Source organism: Macaca fascicularis, chromosome X, assembly GCF_037993035.2.
Source record: "Macaca fascicularis isolate 582-1 chromosome X, T2T-MFA8v1.1".
In the NCBI taxonomy this organism is placed as follows: Eukaryota; Metazoa; Chordata; class Mammalia; order Primates; family Cercopithecidae; genus Macaca; species Macaca fascicularis.
The window spans coordinates 21782608-21798278 of record NC_088395.1 but is presented as its reverse complement, the minus strand read 5'-3'; the positions used below and the strand labels follow the sequence as shown (position 1 = coordinate 21798278).

Genomic DNA, 15671 nt, shown 5'->3' with positions numbered 1-15671 from the left:
GATAGGTTCTCAGACTATTCTTATGAAGACTTAAGTTTGAGAAATTTTGCCCCAAAGCTTAACCCTGCACTCTTTGTAATAGGCATTTGGGGAGTATTACTTGATTTAATTCTTATTTACAGGTCAGGAAGGGCAGAGGAAAGCTGAAAACATGCCACAGTTGGAATTTGGTCAATGTTTCAATCTCCTATCTCCCCACCATTTGAAAAAACCCTCCTTAAGACAAGCTGATCCCACAGAAGAGCTCTGAAGAACCAAGCTCCTATCTAGAACCAGTCTAGTTCTGTCACATTCACCTGTCTCGGAAGTAACATTCATTTTGACTGGACATGGCAGGTACTTCAATATGCCTTTCAGTCACTAATGAAAGGTTTGAGAAATAAGTTAAGTTACTTAAAGATATCTTGACCCCCAAATCCAACAGCGAATCCAATTACAAACTAGCCTAAAAATATAGAGTCTGTGAAACCATATATTTTATGAAGTAATGGCAATTATAAATAGTAAGTATTTTTTACAATATTATTATTTGCCAAAATAAGAAGTTGTTAATACCATGTTGGTCTTCAACATTATTTTTAAATGTTACTGATCCAAGAAATCTGTAGATCTCAGAATGACTGACTTAATAGTTCCTCAAGACACTCCAGATCTGATATTCCAGAAAGCTCTCAGCCTGCCTGCCAAAGTCTCTGTGAATAGCATGCAAATCTGCATTCCACACTGCCAGGAACATGATTAATTATCTATTCGGATTAGCCAACAGAATCTATGTTCCTGTGTTTCTGTGACATGGTTACTTAAATTTCTTAGTTGTGGTCACGCTTTTGAGTTACAACGCTTTCTCAAATGTGTGTCTCTGCTTTCTTGCAGGAAAAACAAAAAAACAAAAAAATACAGCCAAGCAGTCAGCGAACAACAACTTAGATTTCTCATTTCTGCACCAACATGCACTGTCTTAGATTTTATTCAGCTTTTAAAGGAAGAGCTTTGTGTGGGTTCTGGTGTTTCCCACAGCTGAATAACCTTAATACGGAAATGTGCTCATGTTACACATCATAGCCTTCAATAGAAAGTTTCAGAGAATTTGAGCCTTTTAATCAGATGATCTTGCTCTCTACTCAGAAAACAAAATTCCATGGGGACCTGCTATTCAGAGTAGGCTTTGTCCTATTATAATATTTGTTTACTTTTTTTGTCTGTTTTGTTTTAAAAAATTTTTAAATTTAAAATTTTAATTTTTATGCATACATAATAGGTGTGTATATTTAGGGAGTACATGAGATGTTTTGATTTCTCTCTAAGAAGATACTTTTCAGAAACCATCTGAGCAGCAAGCTGTATTACAAATGAGCTGTTATGAGATTTTTAAAAATAGGTTTATTTTGGAAACTACTATCATTTGGAGAATGGTTTCTATCTCAACTGAACTGAATATGCCTTATCGATGCAATAATGTTTGTCATTTCAGTAACTTAATGGGCTAGCATACATTAATGGACTGTGGTAACCTATGTAACCTGTGACAACTGAAAAATAATTATCACATGCCCCTATGGTTTCATTTAACCAGATTAATCTGCTTTGGTAATGGACTCATTCAGGCCTAGTTAAGTCTATCTAGATTTTGAAAAGGAAAAGGTAATTTTAAAAGGAAAGCGTAATTTAAACATCTTTAAAATATGTAGGTTTAGAACAAAATCACATATTTAGGCTTTTAAAGATACCCATTCACTTGTGTCTCTGAAGCAAAAACCTGTGCTTGCTTTAAATCCCCATCTTTTATTCCTATAGGTTCTTTAATCCATTCATAACTCTTTCTTCCATCAGCTCTCAGCAGATCGGTTTTGTGTGTGTTAAGGTGGGTGGGATGTAGGCAATGTTTGAGTATGTTAAGAAAAATTACCTAACACTTGGAAACAAGGAGACAGAATGACTGCTTGTCTTTTCAATTTCCAGACTGAAGCTTTATTAAAAGGCCTCCATTTAAAGGGCCCACCCAAGGATTATTCAGTTCTCTATGAGAATGCACTATTGCTTGATTAAAGCCCAGGCACGTTAACTTGGAGGTTTTTGTCCGGTAGAGAGGCAAATGATTTCTTTGCAGTAGAAGAGGTGACCTCAAAGGTTATGGTTTTATTGCCTTGTTTTGCCTCTAACTTAGCAAGCTTATTTCGGTATGCTTTTTCTTTTTAAACGTATCTTTTGAATTCTCCTTTGTGCCAGATTTACCATCCTACTGGTTCCCTCATTAATGCATAAAACCAGTGAGGTGTTCATTCTGTATTTTCACTAGGGTCATATTTTTGAAAATTTTACTTTGTCTCTGTGAAGAAAAGAGATAAATCTCACAAGACACCCAAGAAAATAGATACCTCATTACTTCAGTTCTTCCAATCTCGCCTCTGAGGAACACCTTTTATAATAATTAAACCAATGCATTTTGATTTTCCCCTTTAAATCCCATTTCCTGCTAGCCTTTTGATAGAGTCATTAAGGTTATTGTCCCAGGAAAGAAAGGATGAACAGGTGCTATCTAGAACAGAGTCCATTCATCAGTTTTGAATTTCAAAGCTGATTTTCTTGACCTCTTTTGAGTAAAATAATACATATAAAACCCAGGCTTTTTGGAGAAAGAAAGGGATTTCTAAATCACAAAGCTTCCTTTTCAATACACAGGCCTGTGTGCAGGATAGAAGGGAGGCCTGGTCAGGCTGTAAAGAGTAGAGAGGAAAACACTCCCCACTCCCCACTCCCTAACCCCTTCCCACTTCCCAGTTTGCGGGGCAGGTCACAAGACACGATTGTTCTGATCGCCTCCTTCTAGGTTAAGTCCTAGGGTAGGAAGTATGTTAGCTAGGTTGCTCAGAAGGCAGAGGACTGCAAATGGGGAGGTCTGGATCTTACTTTCCTTTGGGAGGATTAACATCTGCCCTCTGCCATTAAGAGGTCTCGAAAGCTACGCCCCTCCCTCACACACCGGATGCCATCCTGGAGAGGAGTAGAGGAAGGGGTGGAACTCTTACCAGTTGAGCACTTAACTGAGTCATCCAAGTAGGGACTATTTGCCTACAAAGACATTTTAAGTTAGGGATTGAATTGAGGTTAATAAATTGAGTTCAATCTTGTTTCCCCTCCCTACTTCTACCTAGAGGGTGGGGGCTTGTAAGGTAAATCAGAGCAGTCAGAGAGAAAGAAGAAAGCTACAATTTTCACTTGATCTTAGCCAAAAGGCCGAGAAGTGATGAAAGCTACACTTTTCTTTGCCCAGCTGAGTATATACCTAGTAAATGTGAAACGCTGTCACCTAGGTATGTATTGCATGCTCCTTTATCCTCTTTTTGCCACACAATCAACAAATGCATTGTTAGTTTTTGATTTCACAAAAAGCATGTCCTGTTTTGCTTGTGGTATCTGGTCTCCATCTGACACATTGGTGTGCTTTCTACAATGCTTGCATCTAACAAGATAAAGTTGGCCACAGACTAAAGTAGCAGGTGCCAGGAATATGACCACTGTGATTACAAATTTGTTGATGTCTCCTTATAGTTCTTTCAACATTTGCTTACAGTGTTCTGAGCTGGTGAATTAGGTGCCGTTCACCAAACATAATCTGTTCTACCCATGTCCTGGCCTCCTATGAATTGGATAGGGCCATGTGACTCATTGTGGCCACTGTGTAATAAGAGTAACTTTCAGGCTGGGGCAACTTGTTGCTGATGTGTGACTTTCCAGAGCTCTTTTTTGCTCTAGTGTGGCAGCTGGCACAGTTTGACATGGTAGCTGATCCACAGACTAAGGTTCTGAGTCACTGTGGCAGTCAGCGCTGCCAGACAACCTGTGCTGGACATGTAGCATGAGTGGGAAATACATCTTTGTTGTTTGGACTTGTTTGTTACAACAGCATAACCTACCCTATCCCATCTGAGACAGGTATTTTAAAGAAGTAAAGTGACTGAACCAAGATATTTCTCCTAAGGAAGACACCGGATAGTGCTTTCTTCTAAAAGTAAAGACCATTAGGAAAATACAGGATACAAAATGTAATAAGGAAAGATCCATAGTTCTATTCTGTAGGCATTGCTAACATTTGATGTATTTCTTTTTTTATGCAGATCGTTCATGCTTACTATAGAAATATGGAAAAATACATACAAGCAAACTGAAAAAAAAATCTCCTTATACTTTTACCACTCAAAGACAACCAACTATTTTTGCAGAAAATATTCTTTTGGACTTATAGTTATATACTAAACATACACATTCTTACCTCTTCCTACTCTTTTAAGGGATTTTTAATGTGTCTACCCTTTTAAACCTGAATTTTCACTTAATATATTATGAACATGTTGTCTTGTTAAGAAACATGTTTCAATATCATTGTATTGGTCGCTCATCTTTCCACTGTATTGTTGTACCGTAATTGATTTTTATGAATCTCTTATTATTTGAGTTGTTGGACATTTGAGTTGTTTCCACTTTTTTACTAAAAAAAAATTAAAATTGTTTCTACTTTTTTGCATGGTGATTAATTTCCCTGTAACAGGCTTGGCGTGGTGGCTCACCCCTGTAATCCCAGAACTTTGAAAGACCGAGGAGGATCACTTGAGCCCAGGAGTTCAAGGCCAGCCTGGGCAACATAGGGAGACCCCCATCTCTATTAAAAAAAAAAAAAAGCCAGGCATGGTGGCACATGCCTATGGTCCCAGCTACTCAGGAGACTGAGACAGGAGGATCACTTGAACACAGGAGTTCAAGGCCAGCCTGGGCAACATATGGAGACCCCATTTCTATGAAAAATACAAAAAATTAGCCAGGCGTGGTAGTGCCTGCCTGTGGTCCCAGCTACTTGGGAGGCTGAGGCAGGAGGATTGCTTGAGACTGGGAGGTCGAGGCTGCAGTGAGCTATGATCATGCCACTGCACTCTAGCTTGGGTGACAGAGTGAGATCCTGTCTCAGGAAAAAAAAAAAAACATCCTGTAGCCAATCATTTCCCTAGGATTAAGGATCTTAGATGTGGAATTTCTGGGTAAACAGCTTTGATTACACCAATTTATAGGATTTTGCTTGATTTCTTATGATATTATAATCATGTAGTGAGTATAGTTTCATATCCTGTTTTATCTTTTAATAAAAATATTTCCCCATGTTATCACATATGTTCTATAAAAATAATTTTTACTATGTTTATGTAGACATAAAGCTGAGTTAAGTTAGTGAATTTAATGTATCAATTCAACTGTTTTGTTTCTCGGACAGTTAGGTAGTTTACAGTTATTCACTGTGGTAAATCACACTTTTAGGAACATGTCTTTGTAGAAAGCCTAGTATATATTTAGGAGTATTACTTTAGAACTGTAGAATAAATTTCCAGAAAAAGAATTACTGCCTCAAAGGGCGTGGACTCTTTAATTTTTTTTTTTCTTTTTTTTAAGAGATGGGATCTTGTTCTGTCACCCAGGCTGGAGTGCAGTGGCACAATCATGGCTCACTGCAGCCTCAATCTCCTGGGCTCAAGCAATCCTCCTGCCTCAGGCTTCCAAGTAGCTGGGATTACAGGCATTGGGCATGAACCTTTTTGAGGTTGATGAGTGTTGATAAATTGCTTTCCAAAGTAGTTTTATCAATCTACATTGCAATGTGTCATGTCTTATCATGACAAATTAGAGGTTAGATATTAGAACATTCTGATGGATTCCAGAACAATCCTCCATAGGGATCTTTAAAAGGAAAAAAAAAAAATTCCCTTCTCTGTGTTCCAGGTCAGCTTTTCAAAGATAGAAAAGACATTTAAAATACCAGGAAGGGTAATGTGAACTTAGTGTTCTTTATCATCTGTTTTATATCAGATCTTAGATTTGGATGGTGACTTTATTTCCAAGTGAAATGTTTTCACATTATGTCTACAAGCAAAGCAGGGATCTCAGGGAGATACTGAGGCACAATGAAAGTTTCTCTAAGTGACTTTCCTATAGCCATATAATTTATATTGAACTCACATCTATGGTCCACGTCTTGGGGAAGACTCTTGGCAATGTTAGTGAGGTTCAGGTTCACTTCAAGACACACTAGATATAAAACTATTTATTTATTTATTTTTTTGAGATGGAGTTTCACTCTTGTCACCCAGGCTGGAGTGCAATGGCGTGATCTCGGCTCACCGCAACCTCTGCCTCCTGGGTTCAAGCGATTCTCTTGCCTCAGCCTCCTGAGTAGCTGGGATAACAGGCACCTGCCACTGCATCCAGCTAATTTTTGTATTTTTAGTAGAGACAGGGTTTCACCATGTTGGGCAGGCTGGTCTCGAGCTCCTGACCTCAGGATCCGCCTGCCTTGGCCTCCCAAAGTGCTGGGATTACAGGCATAAGCCCCTGCGCCCAGCCATAAAACAATTTTTTTTTAAGAAAAGGAATAGCAGAAAGGAAGGCTCATGTAAGTCCTGTCTTTGTGTGAAAGAAAATATAACATCAAAAGAAGGAATTTCTCATAGAAAACAAATGATACCCACAAACTAGACTTCAAACTAACGTTTTACGGTTTATAAGAATCAAGGCTTCTCCTGACTTCAATTGTTGAGATGACTGTAAAATGATAGCAATCTATTCTTTCCTCTGTAGGAATTCTAATGAACAAAGAACCAGTTTGTGTTGTATTTTAGACGTCAAGGTGCTTGGTGTAGAACAGGGTTTCTCAACCCTGGCACTATTGACATTTTGGGCTGGAGCATTCTTTGCTGTGGGGATTGCCCTGTGGGATGTGTGGCAGCATCCTTGTCCTCTACCAAGGATGCCAGTGGCACCATGCCCCCGTGTTGTGACAACCAAAAATGTCTCCAGACACTGCCAGGTGTCCTCTGGGATGGTATATTTAATTCTATTGTATAAGCCCTGACTATGTGCAGATGAATGACAGATAGAAAGGATGGTGAGCTTGGACACTGATGTCCTTTAACAGATATTTTCATATTAATTTCACTTCTTTTTTTAGCTTGACCTGATACATTTTGAGAAAAATGGATGTCTCATCTCAGCAACTAAAAGAAAAAATAAAATGGACATCAATTGATAAGTATTCCAAATCTGTAAATCGAATGTGTGAGCTCCATATAAATTATAGGAATCTAAAATTTTAATGAAGATAGTTTTCTAGCAAAATAGCAGGTAGAAAAATGAATTCACTCATGTAATCACCTGTGAATAACAAAATTTTATCAGCAAGTGGCTTTTTCTATTTATCAGGTAAAATACAAGGTCAAATGTCTGGGTTTTCTAAGGCATCACATAAACTATTTCAAAGCTACTTTGTGAATTCTTTCCATCTGGAAAATTTACTTGGCATTTCAAATAGGACAACTCAAAAGTCCCATCACAATCAGAATAAAGGACACATTTGAATTGAAATCCTTAAGAAAAACTGACTAATTAAGATCAGCAGTCTTGTCATTGCTCTTAAAATTTAAAGCAAATGTTTCTAGATTGTATTCTAATAATTGTGCCAATACACTTAGCCAAAAAAAAATATATATATATATATATTTTTTTTTTTGAGACGGAGTCTCGCTCTGTCGCCCAGACTGGAGTGCAGTGGCCGGATCTCAGCTCACTGCAAGCTCCGCCTCCCGAGTTTACGCCATTCTCCTGCCTCAGCCTACCGAGTAGCTGGGACTACAGGCGCCCGCCACCTCGCCCAGCTAGTTTTTTGTATTTTTTAGTAGAGACGGGGTTTCACCGTGTTAGCCAGGGTGGTCTCGATCTCCTGACCTCGTGATCCGCCTGTCTCGGCCTCCCAAAGTGCTGGGATTACAGGCTTGAGCCACCGCGCCCGGCCTAAAAATATTTTTTACAATGTATATTTTCATACATATTGCAGGATGTTTTTCCTAGTACATTATGAACTAATCTTTCTGACCCTGTGATACCTGACATTTACCAGGGCAACCCGCAGGTGTTTAAACTGGCAAACTCCCTTTATATCATCATTACAAGGATTTTCTCATATGCTTATGCTTAGGAACATGCCCTTCCAATATCTGAGAGAAAGTTAGTCAATATTTGGTGTAAAATAGGTTCCTCCTGGACTGTATTTAAAATCGCATTGAACAAGTTAAGAAGCTTTCAGTTGTGAATAACAATATCCAGCTAAAAGTGTTACATCTGGCCAGGCACAATGGCTCACACCTATAATCCCAGGAGTTTGGGAGGCTGAGGCAGGAAGATCACTTGAGCCCAGGAGTTCGAGACCAGTCTGGGCAACATAGCAAGACCCTGTCTCTCTTAAAAAAAAAAAAAAAAAAAAAAACACACACACACACACACATCTGTGGTCCCAGCTACTCAGGAGGCTGACGTGGGAGGATCACTTTGAGCCCGGGAGTTTGACGCTGCAGTGAGCCGTGATCACGCCATTGCACTGTAGCCTGGGCAACACAGTGAGACCCTGTTTCGAAGAAAGTCGCATATCTAACAGGAAGTTGTATCATTTTACCTAATAAGATGTTTAGAAAGTGTGATGGTTAATACTGAGTGTCAACTTGATTGAATTGAAGGATGCCAAGTATTGATCCTGAGTGTGTCTGTGAGGGTGTTGCCAAAGGAGATTAACATTTGAGTCAGTGGACTGGGAAAGGCAGATCCACCCTTAATCTGGGTGGGCACCATCTAATCAGCTGCCAGCATGGGTAGAATGTAAAGCAGGCAGAAAAATGTGAAAAGACTAGACTTGCCTAGCCTCCCAGCCTACATCCTTCTCCGGTGTTGGATGCTTCCTGCCCTCAAACATTGGACTCCAAGTTCTTCAGTTTTGGGACTCAGACTGGCTCTCCTTGCTCCTCAGATTGTAGACTGCCTATTATGGGACCTCTTGATTGCGTGAGTTAATACTTAATAAACTCCCATATATGTGTGTGTATATATCTATATATATCTCTATCTATCTATCTATCTATCTATCTATCTATCTATCTATCTATCTATGTATCTATCTATCTATCTATCCATCCTATTAGTTCTCTCCCTCTAGAGAACCCTGACTAATACAGAAGGGGATGGTCCCAAGCTAAACAGTGTCATCGTCAGTGATCCAGGTTCTTTCCATCCCTGTTTGTTGACATCCTCAGCACGTTTGCTTTGTCTACTGCTTAATGGCTGCAATATAGCTTCCATAGCTCCCATGAAATGAAATGCCTATGAAATGTCAGGAAGGAAGAGGTGGGGAAAAAAAGCTCTCCTTGAATATCTCTTGTTTTCATTACCATGAAAAATCTTTCTAAAAGCCTTTCGGAAGAGTGTGGCTGAAAGGTTAATTTGACCAGATGGGTCATGTGGCCAGTCCTATATGCAAAGGAGGTTGAAAGAGAGTGTCTGGCATTTTTAGCCCTTCTTATGGGAAGCAGGCTCTGCCAGAAGGAAAGAGAGAGAGAAATGGCTTTTGGGTAGGCAATCAAAAGTGTGTGCAAAATCATATTTTTGGAGAATGTTCCTTAGTCTAAAAACAGTAATATTATAATAGTTCTACAAGCATTCGAAATAGCTACCTCTTCTCTATATTTTCTGGTGTTTTTTTTTTTTTTTTTTTTTTTTGACAGTTTTTTGAGACAGGATCCTCCTCTTTCACTCAGGCTGGAGTATATTGGTGTGATTCTAGCTCACTGCAGTATCGAACTGCAGGGCTCAGGCAATACTGCCTCAGCCTCCTGAGTAGCTGGGACTACAGATGCATGCCACCATGCTTGGCTAATTAAAAAAAAAATTTGTAGAGGCAGAGTCTTGCTATGTTGCCCAGACTGGTCTTGAACTCTTGGCCTCAAGCTATCCTCCCAAAGTGCTGAGAGCGTGGGCCACTGTGCCCAGCTTATATTTCCTGTTTTGATTTGAAAATTAAAAATGAAACTTAAGAAACACAATCAAGTATGGGAAATATTATATACTATGTAAAACAATTGTAAGTAGGTTAGGGCTTAAGTAAGCTGCTAGGATAAAAGCCAACTTGAGGCCGGGCGCGGTGGCTCAAGCCTGTAATCCCAGCACTTTGGGAGGCCGAGACGGGCAGATCACAAGGTCAGGAGATCGAGACCATCCTGGCTAACATGGTGAAACACCATCTCTACTAAAGAATACAAAAAACTAGCCGGGCGAGGTGGCGGGCGCCTGTAGTCCCAGCTACTCGGGAGGCTGAGGCAGAAGAATGGCATAAACCCGGGAGGTGGAGCTTGCAGTGAGCTGAGATCCGGCCACTGCACTCCAGCCTGGGTGACAGAGCCAGACTCCGTCTCAAAAACAAAAAACAAAAAACAAGCAAACAAAAAAAGCCAACTTGATTTCCCCCTTAGTAAGGGAGATTCTTTGAGATCCTGTGTGTAGTGTTATCTCCACAGACCTTGTGTATTCAAAAAGATGTGCTAATGGTGTTTATGTGCTAATGGGAAATAATTTAGTTTGTTACAGGTTGCCTCCAGTTATTTCTTGTTTTTTATTTTTATTTTTCCTTTTTGTAGAGAATGGGGTCTTGCTACATTGCCCAGGCAGGTCTCGAACTCCTGGGCTCAAGCTATCCTCCTGCCTCTGCCTCCCTAAGAGCTGGGATTACAGGCATGAGCCACTGCATCCAGCCTGCCTCCTGTTATTTTATTTGGAATCTGTTTCATACCAGTACTCTCCAAAATGTGCTAGACGTCCTTACTCACAGTTAGTTAGGTTGAATCCCTCAAGGTCCATCTCTCATGGGTGCCCTTACTTGCAATAGACTTAGGCTGGTTGAAGCATAGCTGTTTTTCTTGGAAATGGGTGGCTTCTGCATTTTGGACACACTCTGAACATTCTGCTTCAAGAATGGGACTGGTGTCATGTGGTCCAGCAGCAACTCCTGCAAGACAAAGAGATGCAGGCCTTTGAGTTTCCCGGGGTGGCCCCTGACATGGCCATATTCCCCCTCTGGGCTCTGAGGCCAGATTTGCCCTTGAAGCTCTATTGCTTCATAGAGGCGGAGGCACGGGCATGCTAGGGAGAAGGGACCTGAAAGCTTCACCTCGAAAGTCACCAGTGGGCAGCACAGCTAAAACCTGGATCCCACATATTTCTTGTTCCATTTCTCCTGTTTTTATCCTTTAATGTTTACAGGGATTAGACAGCAATCAAACCACAAGACAAGGCAAATGCATTTCCAATGCACTCAGATGACACCAAAGATTGATGATTCCTCTCCTGCAAAGTTCAGTCTTGACAGACCTCTTTTCTTTTTCTCAGAGGAGGAAAAGAAAGCCATGACCAAACTCTCTCTCACTTCATATGACTAAAAGATTATATTTTTTCCTCTTTGAAGAATACTGCATATATGTTTTTACACTGGGCAGGGAGCTAATTATACTTGACTAAAGTTCACCTGCCTGCCATACTTCCAAGCTGGGGACTCTTCTTAATTTGTCTGGCTCCCTTTTCAATAGCAGACAGAACAATTATGCTTGTCCAGCTCCTCGTCTCCAATAGCTGAGAGCAGTGATAAACTGGAGTATACAAATATAGGAGGGGGATCGTTTTCTACTTTAAAGTGGCCTGTATCTATCCATTCAAGAGATCTCATTGGCCACTGTTATGAACGAGGCACTGTGAGGGTGGCAATACCCAGAGAAAACATGGGATTTCAGTCCTCAAGGAGTTTATAAGCCAGGAAAGGAAATAAGGACACATGAAGTTGTACATGAGTGCCATGAGCACACGTGTTTATAAAACTTAAGACACATGCTACAACATAAATGAACCCTGAGGACATCATGCTATGTGAAATAAGCCAATCACAAAAGGACAAATACTGTATGATTCCCTTCTTGTATAATTATTTTTTAGTTTTAAATTTTTATTTTATTTATTTATTTTTTAAGATGGAGTTTTGCTCTTGTTGCCCAGGCTGGAGTGCTGTAGCCTGATTTCCGCTCACTTCAACCTGGACCTCCTAGGTTTAAGCGATTCTCCTGCCTCATCCTCCCGAATAGCTGGGACTACAGGCTCCCACCACCACGCCCAGATAATTTTTTTTTTGTATTTTTAATAGAGATGGGGTTTCACCATGTTGGTCAAACATCTGACCTCAGGTGATCCACCCACCTCAGCCTCCCAAAGTGCTGGGATCATAGGCGTGAGCCACCGCACCTGGCCTATTTTATTTTATTTTGAGGCAGGGTCTTGCTCTGTCACCCAGAATGGAGTGCAGTGGCGCCATCACAGCTCACTGCAGCCTCGACCTCCTGGGCTCAAACGGTGCTCCTGCCTTAGCCTCCCAAGTAGCTGGGACTACAGGTATGCACCACCACTCCCAGGTAATTTTTAAAATTTTTTTTGTAGACAACAGGTCTCACTGTGTTGCCCAGCCTGGTCTCAAACTCCTGAGCTCAAGCAATCCTCCTGCCTTGGCCTCCCAGAGTGCTGCGATTACAGGTGTGAGCCACCACGCCTGGCCTGATTCCACTTATATCTACAGCAGTCAAATTCATAGAGACAGAAAGTAGAATAGTGGTTACCAGGGGCTAGGGGGAAGGGAGGAGTGGGGAGTTAGTGTTGAAATGATACAGAATTTCAGTTTTTGCAAGATGAAAAAGTTCTAGTGATGGATAGTGGGAATGGTTGCATAACAATGTGAATGTACTTAATACCACTAAACAGCACATTTAAAAATTGTTAATATAGTACATTTTATGTTACATATATTCTTACCACACTTAAAACACTTGAGAAGGAGAAATATCAAATTGTGGTATAACATAAAGGAAACAACTTGGGGCTAAAAGAACCTGAGTTTTTATTCTGTTATTTCTATTGACTGACTGTGTGATTTTAGCCAAATCTTTTAACTTCATTAAATGTCCTTATCTGTGATGCAGAGAAAATGATAACCTAACTTGTAAGGTTATTGGGATAATTCAACGAGGTAATGTATGAGAAAGCCGTTTAGCTAAATATATGGTATGATAAAAAATAAGTTTTTATCATGGGTGTGATGAGGGAAGACTTCATAAAGGAAACAGGACTTGAACTGGTCTTAGAAGGGTAGGCAATAACATTTATTGAGGGCCTACTGTATCCTCATCTCAGTTCATGTAGCAAATGTTTGAAGATACTATCCTCATTTTACAGATATACAAATTAAGATACAGAGATTTTGCACAAACACAAAAGGCAACTCTGTCTTTCAAATTCATCATCCTTTTCACTCATAGGAAGTTGTGAGTAAAAAAGTGTTGAAAGTGGAAATAGAGTAAAAAAAAAAAAAAGCAGAGGTGATGAGTAAGTGCAGAACCTTGTTCTTTTAAAAATAATTTTATTTTGAAATAATTTCAAAAACAAGTTTCAAGAAGAGTACAAAAAACTCCCTCAAATCCTTCACCCAGATTCAACAATTGTTAATGTTTTGCTACATTTGCTCTATTATCTCATTCTCTCAGAACCATTTGGAAGTAAGCTTCAAACACCATGCCCTTTTATTCTGTCAGAGAGGAAAAACTGTTCCTCTGCCCTCTTTGGTTCTTTTCTTGGAGCGCTGTAAATTAAACTGATAGAAGACAGATTCACAAGAAAAAGCAACATTTAATTATGTTGGTTGGCATGGAAATTCACAAGGAAATGTGACTCAAGGAGGTAGTTAGAATTTGGGGCTTACATACTGTATTAGTCCATTCTCATGCTGCTAATAAAGACATACCTGAGACTGGGTAATTTATAAAGGAAAGAGGTTTAATGAATTCACAGTTCCACATGGCTGGGGAAGGCCTCACAATCATGACAGAATGTGAAGGAAGAGCAAAGGCATGTCTTACATGGTGGCAGGCAAGAGAGCATGTACAGGAGAAGGCCCCTTTATAAAACCGTCAGATCTCATGAGACTTATTCACTATCACGAGACTAGCATGAGAAAGACCCGCCCCCATGATTCAATTACCTCCCCCTGGGTCCCTCCCATGACACTTGGGAATTATGGGAGCTAGAATTCAAGATGAGATTTTGGTGGGGACACAGCTAAACCATATCACATACCATCTTAATTGGGGATGGGGAGGGTCAGAGGACACTTCTAGGAGAACTAATAACTTCTGAGAAGGGGTTTGGGGAAGGGCACTTATGGAAAAAAATGATTTTTTTTGAAAGATAAATGAACCCTTAGGAGAATAGATGGGAGATATGAGTTTGGTGACAATGTCTGTTTGGGTGTGGTGCCAACTTCTCATCTCCATCTATGTTGCTCTCAGGGAGGGGATTTATGGCAATTGAGGGTTTTGTTTTGTTTTGGTTTTGGGTAGATTCTGCTTTTAGACAGATAAAGAGATTTCAGGAACTTGGATGGGCACGTTCACACCTGTAATCCCAGAACTTTGGGAGGACGAGGCGGGTAGATCGCTTGAGGCCAGGAGTTCGAGACCAGCCTGGCCAAAATGGCGAAACCCGGGCTCTAGTAAAAATACAGAAATGAGCTGGGCATGTTGGAGTGCACCTGTAATCCCAGCTACACAGGAGGCTGAGGCAGGAGAATCACTTGAACCCGGGAAGTGAAGGTTGCAGTGAGCCAAGATCATGCCATTGCACTCCAGCCTGGGTTACAGAGTGAGACTCTGTCTCAAAAAAAAAAAAAAAAAAAAAAAAAAAAGCCATCCCAATTAAGATGGTATATGATATGGTTTAGCTGTGTCCCCATCCAAATCTTATTTCTCCTTCAGCCAAAAATAATTTTTAATGAAACAATGACTTATTCTAAATCCCTTCAACTCTTATACTTCAGCCTGTGTTGCCTGAGAAGTTAAGCACAGAACATTCTCAAAATCAGGACATTCAATGCTATTAGCCCAGAGCTGAGCACCCTGTGCCTATTCCTCAAGTACCTCTTTGCTGGTATTTTAATCTAGAAATGGGGTTGGCTAAGCTTCTTGCAGCTATGCGAAGAATCTGTCTTACTCAGCAAAGATTTCTAAGGTGCAAAATAGTGTTCTAGACACTTACGACTCAAGTGATGTTTGATGGAGAGCCACATGAGGTTCTCTATCAAAACCACAGACAACTATGCTTGCATCCATTTTTCCTCCTCTTAGAAAGCACCCCTCTTAATGAAGGCTCTATCGTGCCCTGGTTCTCATCTCTTCCTTCAATTATTTTATCTTGGGTCCTTTCCATTAGCACCGAAAACATGCACACGATTCTCCTATTGCTAAAACAATGATCACAACTTTCTCCTACATCGTTCACTAGGTCCCACAGTTTTTCTCTCCTCCCCTTCCACATTGAACTTCTCGATGGCATTTTCTGTATTTGCAGTCTCTACCCGCACACACCCCACCCACTCCACCATCCACTCCAACCTGGCTCAACTTCTCCTGCCACACTAGAGTTGCTCTCATAAGATCATTTATGAACTCTTCTACTATAGGGGTCCCCAACCCCCAGGCCACAGACTGGTACGGGTCTATGGCCTGTTAGGAACTGGGCTGCACAGCAGGAGGTGAGCGACAGGTGAGCCAGAGAAGCCTCATCTGTGTTTACAGCTGCTTCTCACTGCTTGCATTACCCCCTGAGCTCTGCATTACCACCTGAGCTCTGCCCACTATCAGGTCAGTGGCAGCATTAGATTCTCATAGGAATGAGAACACTATTGTAAACTGTGCATGCAAGGGGCCTAGGTTGTAAGCTCCTTATGAGCA

The 15671-nt window shown here is 40.6% G+C and overlaps 1 protein-coding gene across 2 annotated transcripts in view; it reads right to left on the bottom strand.

Moving 5' to 3' along the window:
- The window catches only part of MBTPS2 (membrane bound transcription factor peptidase, site 2), an 84524-nt gene that overhangs the window by 15033 nt on the left and 53820 nt on the right, over window positions 1–15671 (bottom strand). For both annotated transcript variants that reach the window (XM_005593164.5, XM_074029248.1), the window contains one exon: window positions 10683–10861. In XM_005593164.5, coding sequence (XP_005593221.1) covers window positions 10840–10861 — 22 coding nt within the window. In that variant the 3' untranslated portion in view covers window positions 10683–10839. The remainder of the gene's footprint in view (window positions 1–10682; window positions 10862–15671) is intronic.